We start from the raw sequence: 12,435 nt of genomic DNA on the forward strand, positions 1-12,435 counted from the left end.
TGGGGACACATAAAAAGGAACTTTCATCAACCTCTAACAAGGTTTGATGTCTGTGCTTGGATGGAGCTGGAGATTGATGCAAAAGTAAGAAGTCAAGGATGCTTACCTCGACTTCTGGCAATTTCACTTAAAAACCACACAGACTTGCAAGGACACTACAGCATCAAAGAGCTCCTTACAAAGGGGAGCCTGAAGTCTGCCCACACCCAAGCCCGACCAGATCTAACGCTTTTCCAGTTTAATATTAATGCTGCAGTGGTAATGAAAACTCGTAAACAAACCCCTCTTGGTAAATGAATCTTCACTCCCAAACGGCAACCAGGAACAACTCTAAATAAGTAATGTGAGCTGGATACCAGAGGTCCCGCCTGCAGATTCTGTTACCATTCTTGGCTTGTACCTGGGAGGCTTCATGCATTTTTAAGGGCTCATCATTATTGCGATCCTCCTACTTGCTGGCGAACTTTTCAAAACCACACTGAGGTATGAAGTGGAGCTTAAGTTTGTCTGTGCTCATGGTTCTTCTGAAATAGAATAGTTCTGGATAAAAAGCAGGACTGGAAAATCTGCTTAGAGGATAGGCAACCTGGGAACTCGCTGTCGGGGCATTCAGAGACCCTAGTGGGGAAGGGACCTTGAGGGTCAAAGGCAGCTCCAGCTCCCACGTGACACCCTCAAGGACCCCCCACACAGGGGTGTATCCCTTACTCTGAAAGCAGGACCAGTTGTGGAGTGGATGCCAGAAAATACAGGCTGGAGGAAAGGAGGGAGGCGTCGAGGTTGGGTGGGAGAGAGCAAGGCTACCTCTAGAAGGATGGAGGCCAGGGACCTGAAGCTTTGTATGTGTGTGTGTGTGTGCATGTGTGTGTACGCACATGCGGGTACATGGCTGCATGTGCACACAACAACAGCTGGGAACAAGGCCAGGCTTTACAGGGGATGTGACCTGAGCAGAGGCTGGCTGGTCTTTCAGGTGGGAACCCTGCCTTTCACTCCACACTCTTCTCTTTTGTTAAACACACACACTCAGGAAAGCATGAGGGATGGGAGGAATGGATCCTAAAACTAAAATCCCCAAACTGCTTTGTATAATTGGTTACTCTGAGAGCCAGCAAGTTGGAGGCAGGCAATGGCCATTTCCAATCAAGAAAACTTCCACTTCATTCATTGTGGCGGAGGAGCAGGGTCAGGGAGCCAGTCAAGGAGGTGCAGACATTCAAGGCTGGAGCCTTGGTGTCCACCTGCAGAGATAAGAAGGGGTGAGGGTACTGCCCCTGCTGCTGGCGGGGCCAGGTTGTATTAGGTTGCAAGTTTGAAACTTTAAATTGATTTAAGTAGCTTCCTGCAGTGGCATCTCTTGACTGCATAGGATAAGCATCATGAATAAAGAAGCAGCAGGAATTCAAGAACGTCAGAAACTGGCTCCTGGTGCTACCTGAAACCAAAAATTGGTACTGTAACCGAAGTATGAGAGCCACCTTGACCAAGAGGAAAAGACACTGTTAAACTTTCCAGCTGCTTCTCAGAGAAATAGAAGGTTTGCTACCTTTGTTTTAAAGTGTAAAATGTATGTTAGTCACTCAGTCATGTCTGACTCTTTTCGACCCCATGGACTGTAGCCCATCAGGCTCCTCTCTGTCCATGGAATCTTCCAGGCAAGAATACTGGAGTGGGTACCCATGCCCTCCTCCAGGGAATCTTGCTGACCCAGGGATTGAACCCAGGTCTCCTGCATTGCAGGCAGATTCTTTACCATCTGAGCCACCAGGGAAGCCCCAAAGATGGAAATAGCCATGCCTTATTGAAGAAAACAAAAGTTACAAAACTTGCATTTGATTTGAAATACATAAGTCCTAAAAAGGCAGAAAATTCAAAACTCAGATGTGTTAAAAATGTAAAACTAGATTTTGATACCTGCCTTGGTAGTAGCTGTCCACATTTCATAGGGAACTACCCCCACTGGTGGAAGAGAGTTTGTTTTGACTTAACGAGCAAGATTAGAAAATAAATCACTTTGTTTAAAGTTAGGCTAGAAGATGGAGTAGACTTAAATGTACTCTTTTATTTTACTAATAATTTCTAACAGTTGTAATATTTGAATCAATTGGCCAATCTTTTCATCATCACAATCATCATATATTAATTCATTCAATAACATTTATTAAGCACCTACTATACATCGGACAGTGATAGGAGTATATATTCAATTAATTAAGTCAGTTGAAAATAATTCTTGGACACTTTTTATGCTGTCCCACATCTGATAGGCACTGGGGGAAAAATAAAGGTAACTAAGACATGTTTCCTATTTTCCTGCAGCCACAGTCTGGCCAAATTCATTTTTAACTTAATCCTGATTTGCAAAGAACTTAAAAGCTTGGGATTATAAATGGAGAAAAAAAAAAAAAAAGCTCATCAAAAAAGAACTGATGGCAAGGAAACAGATATCCAGAGACTTGGATGACTGATAAGCATTCAGAAACATGAGGAAACACAGGTAAATAATTTGGTTTGAAAGACCTGCTCAAGGAACTGCTAATTTTGACAGTCTCCAGTCAGCAGGATACTACATTGTAACTTTGGGTTTTGTGCCCAGTGTTTAATTTAGTTCCATTATAAAGGAGATACAGGAAGGCTTCCAGAGGATGACGTATTTTTCTAAAAGCATATCAAATGTTCAATGATAATTTTGGCATCTAGAGTGGACAACACAGTTTGTGGACATTAGAATTCAGGTGAATTTAAAAGCTTATTCATACCTAAAGTTATAAAATCATTTTAGTCTAAATAGTATATAAAGGGACTTCCCTGGGGGTCCAGTGGTTAAGAATCCACCTTGCAATGCAGGAAATGTGGGTTTGGTTCCTGGTCAGGGAACGAAGACCCCATGAACTGTGGAGCAACTAAGCCTGAGTGCTATAACTACTGAGCTTGAATGCCACAACTAGAGAGTCTATGAGACTCAGCAAAAGATCTCACCTGATGCAAGGAAGATCCCACTCGCCACAGCTGAGACCCAACACAGCCAGATAAATAAATAAATAATTTAAAAAATGAGATTAAAAAACAATATATAAATAGTGTATATATTATGACATAGTACATAGTACCTTCTCTAGCTTTTCTCAATTGTTCTGATGGATCCAGGCAACAATCTCATGAAAACAGTTTAAACATTTTTTAATATGAGTCAAAAAACACTGAACAACAAGTCATCAACAAGACACAAACCTTTAACTATTTCAAGACCTGCGCACATACTTAGTGCTCCTCCGGGGGCTTGCTGTGTGCAAGGCGAAGTGTGGTGTGTGTCTCAGATGGCAGTGTGAAGTACTTAACTGCTGCTCAAGTTGTGCCGGACTCTTTGCGGCCCCATACACTTAGCATGCCAGGCTACTCAAATACTGGAGTGGGGTGCCATTTCCTACTCCAGGGGATCTTCCCAACCCAGGGATTGAATCTGCATCTCTTGCATCTCCTGTATTGGCAGGCAGAATCTTTGCCACTGCTTTACTTTTATCTGCTGAATATGGATGCCATTTTCTTAATTTGCCTTACTAGAAATTACAATGCAATATTAAGTAGAAGCGGTGAGAGCAGACATCTTCATCTCATTCCTGAGCTTAAGGAAATAGTATTTATTCAATTTTTCACTATTAAGTATGATGTTCGCTGTTTCACATACATGCCCTTTCTCAAGTTGAAGGAATTCTCTTTTATTCTTACTTTGTGGAGTGTTCTTATTTTTTTGAGAAAAACGTTGGGTTTTGTCAAATGCTTTCTCTGCCTTGAATGATCGTGTATCCACCCCCCCCCAATTCTGTTAATATTAATGATTTTATATTGAACCATCCTTGAATTCCTGAGAAGTCCCACTTGGTCACAGTGTATAGTTGAACTGGTAGACACATAAATGAGGTGGATGCTGTCCAGGAATCAAGGGCCACGGAAGGAAAATAAACCAAAGGAGGAAAGCAGGGGTCGGGGGCAGCACCTCACCCTGAGACCATCACTGGGGTCACTGTGGGAGCCCTAACAGCACGTCAACCAGGCAAGACCCAAGCGACCACTACTGCTGCTGACATCTGCATCAGGCAACACACAGCTTACACAAAGCCCAGATAGTGGGCGTCTATGTCATCCCCATTTTACAGATGAGCCAACTGCAGCTCAGCGAGACTAAACAAAAGGCCAGAGGCTCATTTTTCTCCTCTCCTGTCTTCCTCAACCTCAAGCTGTACAGCCTCAAAAAAGTCATGATATTTATCCTACACTTGCATCTGCCTTGCAAATAAATGCCAGCAACAAAAAGTCCTTTGGATAAAAACACCCACCGATAACAACATCTCCCTGAGGAGGTAGATAGCACAGAAATAAATGAAGCCATCATTCTTGATAGTTGGCTGGTATGGATCTTGACTCGGTTTGGGAGATTAGTTGCTGGATAGACAATTTTTATTTTATATATTTTTATGCATTTCTAAAGCTTATTTCAGCCTGGCAGACTGCTGAAAAGCCCAGAGGAATCATGGTGATTTAAAATGGATATACATTTTTGAAATAGAACCAATAAAGTGGCTCAGAAAATAGGAAAATGAGAAATAAAACTGGGTTCAACAAGAATGGATTAGCCAGTGCACAAAGTCAAATCTATAGACAGGAACTTCAGGGTGAAAAAGGATTTTTCAGATGAGAACTACAACTGGTTGCCATGGTTTGGATGCAGTCTAAAGATGTGTTTAATTTGCCCTGTATGATGATTTGCACAAATCTGAGCAACACTTGAAAACTGTGGGTCTCCATATAAAACCCAAATATCTGTCTCCCTTTGAGAATCTCCTCTTACAGGCCCCCATTTCCACTCAGGATCAGTTGGCAGGAGTTTGCTGGAGTCCTTTTCCTCTACAGTCACTGAACTCTTGAGTTCTCCATGTCTCTATCCCTCCCTTTGCTCTGCTCGTCACCCTCTTCACTCATTCACAGGATCTGCCAGGCCCTGCAGGCCTCAAGGTTTGCAGCTTCTACTCACTCTACTGATCAAGGCAGACACCAACATATTGCCAACCTGATACCAGCCATTTACTGTCATTTTGGGTGACTCAGTGAAGCCAATTTACAGAGGCTGGCTCACTGGTAAGACTGCTGTCCTTCTAAAACCCTCACCCCCAATTTTCAATACTTCTCAAGCAGCAGAGAACTCCCTTCTTAGACCCTGGGCTCCCAGAGCTTTGTGATCACTTGACTGACAGTATATGGCAGAAGTGCTGCATCAGTTTCCAGGCCCAGGCTTAAGGAAATGGCTATTTCCACTGTCCATCTCTTGGGACACTGGCTCTTAGACAGGAGGAAGCATAAGCCAGATCATGGAGAAACCTGTGTTGGGAGGACATGGCCAGAACCTACCCTCCAGGTTAGTGACTGAACATGTCTTCTCCAACTTAACTGGGGTTCCCCATGGACACGGCTGGAATGGATATGTGTGTCCCAATCAAGCTCTGACTCAATTTCAGATTCATACATGAAATAAATGATCATTGTTGCTGTAAGCCTCTAGGCTTTGGGGTGGTACATGGTTCAGCAATCAATAAACAGAAGACTAGTCTAAACACCAACAAGGCTTTCACAGCGGAAGAGTGTGTCTTGGGAAGACGTGCTTCCCCGACACTGGTCCAGGCGTGTCTCGTCTCACCTGGCCGATGTGCCTTTGGAACTGCCATGTTCATCACTCGTCCTCCATCCTGAGGTTTGGGGGGAGAGGCGGTGAACCTGCAGATCCCTGACTCCGAAGGGGTGCTGGAGGTCAGACTGTCTGTGTACTCATTTGTCCCTGCCGTCAACTGCTCGGACGATGTGTCTGAGATGAAGCACTCTGTGATGGTGAACTTGGCGTGCCTCAGCTGCTCTTCCATCTTGGCGTGCTCGTAGGCCCTGGCCAGTTCTTCATAAGTGGAGGAGGCACTTTCTGTGGAGACCATGCTGCTTCGCGCTCGATCTGTGCCATGAAAAAGAGAAAACGAGATGATGAGTCGTCACTGGGAGTCTGCACTGACCGGGTGGTGATGGGGACCTGTGGCTGGTTCTCCCCACCACTGGGCAGCCGGACAGGAGTCCTGGGTCTTAATCTGAGGACTGCCTTTGTCACTGTGAGGCCACCTTCATGAGCCTCAGCCATGTGGCTTCAGGGCTTCAACTGACTTGCTGGAGGCACCTGTCCCCAGTATGGGACATTGCCATAGATCAGTAATATACCCCCCTGAAAACTTCTGCTTTTAATTAAGACAGCTGGCTTGTTGTTTAGTTGCTCAGTCATGTCTGACTCCTTGGGATTCCGTGGACTATAGCCCACCAGGCTCCTCTGTCCATGGGATTCTCCAGGCAAGAATACTGGAGTGGGTTGCTATTTCCTCCTCCAGTGGATCTTCCCAACTCAGGGATCAAACCCATGTCTCCTGCATTGCAGGCGGATTCAAGACAGGTGGGAATGCAATATGCATGAATACGCCCCTCCCTGCTCTGCAAGTCTTCCTGGGCCACAGCGACACTTTCATTGTCAGGAACGATCTGAGCTCTGTGTTCAGCTCCTCTGGCCTCCGTGGGGCAGGAATACAGGCCAGTCCTTAGCAATGAACATGTAACTGCATGGAATTGGTCACTAGGCAGAATCGCAGCTGAACCCTGGGGCACATCCTTTGTGTTTAAGGCTCACCCTTTATGGGAACCAGAGACCTGCCAGAACCCTAAAAGGTACATCTTGGGTAAGAGGACTCTCTAGATTTTAAACCCACTCAAAAGTTCTGAAGTCACCTCAGTGGAACTCTGAGGTTCTTGTAAGAGAAATAACTGCCATAAAAATAAATGTACGTGGTGATGCTCCACCTCTGGAAGACTATTTTTGAAGTATATCATCCAGAACAAAAGAAAATGAGTATGAAAATTTCCTACAGCTATTAAGTTTAGATAGAATTTCTTTTCAAAATTTTAGATTGGAGGGAGGGTGGGCAACCCAGTGCTATTCTTAGGCTCTGTCTTCCCTCTAGGGTGAGGTCTTGGCGAGTGGGACAGACAGATAATCAAGCCCTGTTTCATTGTCAAATGGATCAGCCATGTTCCCCATCCAGGGTGCTGTGACCTTGTCATGCAACTTCAAGTCCAGTCTTAATCCTGGAGATGGGAGTGGGCCACACACCCTCTTAAGGTATAATCAGGGTGATTGTAATCATGGGAGAACACGTAGAAACTTCTGTGTTTCTCTCAGCAGAGCAGGAGTGAAGGGCAGAGGGAGCAGTGTGAGTCTGAGATTCGGGATGCCTGCAACATAGATTCTTTTGATTTTGCTTTGCGGACTTGGCTGGACCCTAGATTTGGCCAATGAAGTACAGCTTCATCGGTACCCGTCAGGTCAATGGTCCAGCAAGTTGAAAGTGACCTTGAAAGGGTGCAGGTAGGGCCCTGAAACTCAGAGTGTAGTCCTGCTCATTCAGGGAGGAGGCAGCAGGCAGGCCCTACCTGTGTCTTGTGAGGGGCTGACGCTGTAGCTGTCACTCTCCTTGTCCATTGAGCCTGCGGCCCTGGGCGTTGGCAGCCTCCAGTCGGTGGTGAGGGTGTGTGTTGAAACGGTGGGGTGGGGTCTGTTGAGGGTCCACTGGCTGGCATACCGGTTCCTCGCTGTGGGCCCAGCCTTGGCATTCCTCCTGGTGGTGGGATCTGGGAAGAACCAGAACAAAGTCTATGTTTGTCTTTGGGAGGGTGGTCGGCTGTGATCAAGGTGTGGAGTGGGGTGCTCCCGATTCAGCTCTATGATCCACTCACACTGCCTCCGGGAAGCTCTCTGATTGCCCTGTATGGAGCACTGGTTTCCTTTCCCCTAGGGTCTGAAGCACTCATGTGATACTTAAGCACTTAAACAATCCCTGTAGAGAAAGAACATCAGATTTGGACTCAGGAGTTATGAATTTGAGTCTTACTCTGGGCTCGTAATAGTTTCATGACACCCCTCATATCACTTAAACTTCCTAAGAATCATCACCTTCTGTAAAAGGAGAGAGTTGGACCGAGTATGCACTAATGGGGCTTCCTTGCTATAGTATTACCTCCAGGTATTCTTACAGGTTGAACTCTGTTCCCTCAAAAAGATTCATACGTCCACATCTTGAGCCCGGAACCTCAGCTGGTGATCGTAGTTAGAAGTAGGGTCACTGCTTTTGCTATTAGTTCAGATGAGGCCAGACTGGAGTAGGGTGCCTTCTGGGGCTAACATAACTGGCGTCCTTACAAGACAAGGAGACGGACAAGGAGGAGAGGGTGATGGAGGCAGAGATCAACAGCCGCAGCTGGACTGAGGAGCTCGGAGACCACCACCACACACTGGGAAGGGGCAAGGAAAGGTCCTCCCCTACCAGCTTCAGAGGGGGTGTGGCCTGCTGACACCTTGATTTTGGACCTGTTGCTAGTGGGACTGTGAGAACATCAATTCTGGTTCTTTAAAGCCACACCAAAAAAGAAAAAAAAGCCAGGCAGTTTGTGACATGTTTTTAACAGCAGCTCTAGGAAAGGAAGCAGGGGTCTCCTGTATAGATTGCTGTCTAATATTAACTCACTGCCTCAAGTATGACTGTTGTTCATCAACTAAATTGCAATGCTCTAGAGCAGGGGAAGAGGGAAGATCTATTTTTGTCCAAACACTCTCTTATCCCTTTGCATATGGCAGCATCTCTTCAACGTGATTGTCTGAACTCTGACGATGACTTGGGTGATTCGATGTGCAGAACAAAGGGTTCATGCATGTTTGGATGTCCCAGCTCTGCCATCTTCAGAAACACAGAGATTTATGGACACACAGGCTGAAGCCAGGTGGGTTTCATCATCTCTAAGTCTGGGAACAGAGGCAAGAGGTCAAGTGGGTAGACGGAGTTCTTAGCTCAGCTCTTAGCTAAGAAAAAAAAGATGGTCCAACAGCACCGAGTGTTGGACACTGGAATTCTGTGGAAAAGGGAGAGGCCCAGTTACTGGCATGATTTTTCTGGGGCTCCATCCTGAAGGCAACATAGGGTCCTTCTCCATTTTTGAATTCTCTGCTTTTCAAAGAGGAGTTTTAGGCAGTTCTATTTCAAAAATGATCCAGCTACCTCTCTACACTGCCATCTGTGATGACTGCTTATCACTAATGGAGCACTTTCTAAAGAACAAAAAACAGAGGGACAACCTGTGGCCTGATGACATGGACTCATGATGCTCCTGAGCCTCCAAGTCTCTGCAGGACAGAGTAAGGGTGTACATCCTGGGATCATCCAAAATTAACTGAGAGCCTACCATGATCTCTGGACACAGACTACCTTGGATGAATACATGCAGCCCAGAGTCACTTTACAGTTGAGGCGATGGAAGCTCAGAGAGAAGTGATATAGCTATCAAGTGATAAGAACAGAACTCAAGACCCCACCTGTCAGTCCAAGACTGCCCATTACTTGGCCAAGCGTGTCCTCAGCCGGACCCCTAAGAGTCAGGCACGGAGTCTGCGTGACACTAGCTTGCTTATAATTCCATGCTGGGTCATGGGGCATGACACTTGAAAGTGGTGAAATGACTTTCTTTTAAAGTGCGGGATTTTCCTTTTTGCCAGTTTCCAGTTATCAGACTTGGAATCTAATCCATCATTCTACAACATTGCAGAGAAGCATAAAGATGGCAGCTTGGTCGATATATTTTAAGATTTCCTGGATCATCAAAATGCTCCATCTTGGTGCATAATTCTCTGGGGCATTGATTTTCAGACACATTTTATCCGTTACTTGCAAAATTCCACGGACGACTTTATTGGAGGATTTTTGGGGGCCTTGATTAGAATGTAAATGAGTTATGCTAGAGCACCAAGCTCTCTGGACAGAAAGGTATGAATGATAATTGGGTTTCTCTGCCTAAATGCTAGGAGAGAGGTCCTCAAAGAGACAGAAAAACCTTCTCCTGGTAGGAGGCTGCATGTCTCCCAGGCACTGTCAACATGATAAGTGGAGCTTAAATAGTGGAGCTTGTTATTTAAATGCTAATGAATCTTTTCCAGAAAATTACCCAGTCCCTTACATAAGTTTTGAGGGTTCTTATTTTTATTCTTCTTTAAGCTGCTTGTTGGTGCAGCTAGGGATCAAGTTTACTCCTGGTGTGGATGCTTGTGGAAAAAGGGGTCAGCTTGAGAGTCTCACTTTCAGGACACAATTTCCTCAAACTCCCCAAACCCCACACCTGTGAGCTTCCTCCTGCCAAGCTCACCCACCAACGGTGGGCCAGAGAGAAACCTTCACTCCCACAGACCCCTTTCACCAGTAAGATCACTCTATCTGGAAAGTTCCATGGTCACGTTGCACTATTCAGGCCAGAAGTCTTTTCCAGTTAATTTTGTTCATTATCACTTTTTTTTTTTTTCCTAGATGAAGACAGCTTTACCAGTGGCCTGATAATGTTGGGAATATAGGTCATGATATTACTTTTTGAACTGCAGTTTGTCCTGCTCTAAGCAAGCATCCTATGGGCAAAATTGTCTCTGTATACTACAGAGAATACTACTCTGTAGAATACTACAGAGGGGTTGACACATTTTTTAATCATCAAGTTTTCTGACCTGAACTGAACTTTTCTGTAAGATAGTTTCTAAGATAGCAGCTAAAACAAAAACCTTACTTGGGTTCCACTCAGTAATCTCCTTTGTACATCTTCCTAGTTAATCTATTAACCAAATAAATGTTGGGGTTTACTGCCTCTGCATGGAAAGTAGTTTATCTGGGACCTCAACATTATAAATAAATTCCAGTGATGAGGTACCATGCTTGCTAAGCAATCAATGATAGGGTGTAAGTGATATAAATAACTCTTGGCCTTTCAACACCAGGTCTGAACTGGAATTATTAAGCTTCTGCCCATTGAATCAAATTATTTTAATTATCTTGAACTTGGGATAAGAGAGGATTTGGCAGATAATAGGGTTATAAAACATGCCATGTGGACTGCAATTGTGGGATTAATCGGCTTTTACTCCCTGCCACTGGTTTTTGACTTTTTCAGATGCTGAGGCCTCGGCTTTGTAGGATGAATTTACCAGTTGTCTCATAGAGAGAATGTAATGAGGAGGGGGCTGAATATTCCTATCATTTAAAGAATAAAAATTTATGATTCACACCCTAGACTCTTCATCCCCATCAGGTACTTTTCCGCTGTATGTTGAGTACCAGGATAGGTGATGGAGTGTGGAACTTTTTTTTTTTTTTAAGTCACAACAGGAAAGATTCAATCCATGTTGTAAACTCTTCTTATTTTATATATATGGGAAGTGACTTTCCTCCCTGGAAGTCCTATTGGAAGCATCGTCTCTGCTTAGAGGCAGTGTGGAGGGGTTGAGAGTGGGGTTTTGGGGTGAGCTCCTCTGAAACTGGTGCAGCATCACTCCTTGAGGGCTGTGACCTCACCAAGTGCCCACTGCCTTCCTCTCCGGGACTGGGGTGATGACCTCACCCACCATCAACACTGTCGAGAGATGTGAGTGAGATTAACCAGCTAGTGAACTGCAGGCATGTGGGAGGAATCAACCAACCTGGGACCAAACCCGTGATTCCTGAGTGACAAACACTTGACCAGGGATGGAGAGCATCCTGTTTAATGAAGATGATGATGGGAGATTTGGTAGGTGGACCAGGAAGGCTAGAAATTCACTTTAGAGAACTTGACCGGAAATAGCCATGAAAAATCACAGAACTAGATGTTGGACAGTGGAGCCTAGGTTGTTGCCACCTGTGGCGTCACAAAGAATTGGACACAATTTAGCGACGGAACAAAAACAACAGCATAAAATGCTGGAGAATGCCAGGAATGCAGAAAGGCACTGACTGGTAGTAACTAGGGGAGACAGAGGTGAGGGGTGCAGGGGGACATGTCTTATTTGTCTACTAGTCCAGCCCTGCATGTGCTTGGGATGCTTGGTGAACACTCTTTGCATGAAAGAATGAGTGACAATGGATGCATGATGTCCAGGCAAATATGACAAAACACACCCGGGTGATCTCTAACAGTGATCACACATCTTTGTACCCTTGCACTCTTGTAAGTAAAAAAGTGTATTCAGGTTCCCCAAAGTAATGATAACTCTCGAGAAAAAGAAAGTGTTACTTGCTCAGTTGCGACTCTAGGGACTGTAGCCTCCCAGGCTCCTCTGTCCATGGAATTCTCCAAGCAAGAATACTGGAGTGGAATGTCATGTTCTTCGCCAGGGAATCTTCCCAACTCAGGGATCGAGCCCAGGTCTCCTGCATTGCAGGTAGATTCTTTACCATTCGAGCTACCTTCAGTTCAGTTCAGTTCAGTAGCTCAGTTGTGTTGACTCTTTGCGACCCCATGAATCGCAGCACGACAGGCCTCCCTGTCTATCACCAACTCCCGGAGTTTATTCAAACT

The 12,435-nt window shown here is 45.1% G+C and overlaps 1 protein-coding gene across 1 annotated transcript in view; it reads right to left on the reverse strand.

The window, feature by feature from the left end:
• DSCAM (DS cell adhesion molecule) overlaps positions 1-12,435 on the reverse strand; it is an 857,668-nt gene that overhangs the window by 11,511 nt on the left and 833,722 nt on the right. The window contains exons 31-32 of the mRNA XM_070795162.1: positions 7,507-7,704; positions 5,690-5,992 (exon numbers count right to left, since the gene is read on the reverse strand). Coding sequence (XP_070651263.1) covers positions 5,690-5,992; positions 7,507-7,704 — 501 coding nt within the window. The remainder of the gene's footprint in view (positions 1-5,689; positions 5,993-7,506; positions 7,705-12,435) is intronic.

This window comes from Bos indicus, chromosome 1 (genome assembly GCF_029378745.1).
Source record: "Bos indicus isolate NIAB-ARS_2022 breed Sahiwal x Tharparkar chromosome 1, NIAB-ARS_B.indTharparkar_mat_pri_1.0, whole genome shotgun sequence".
Lineage (NCBI taxonomy): Eukaryota > Metazoa > Chordata > Mammalia > Artiodactyla > Bovidae > Bos > Bos indicus.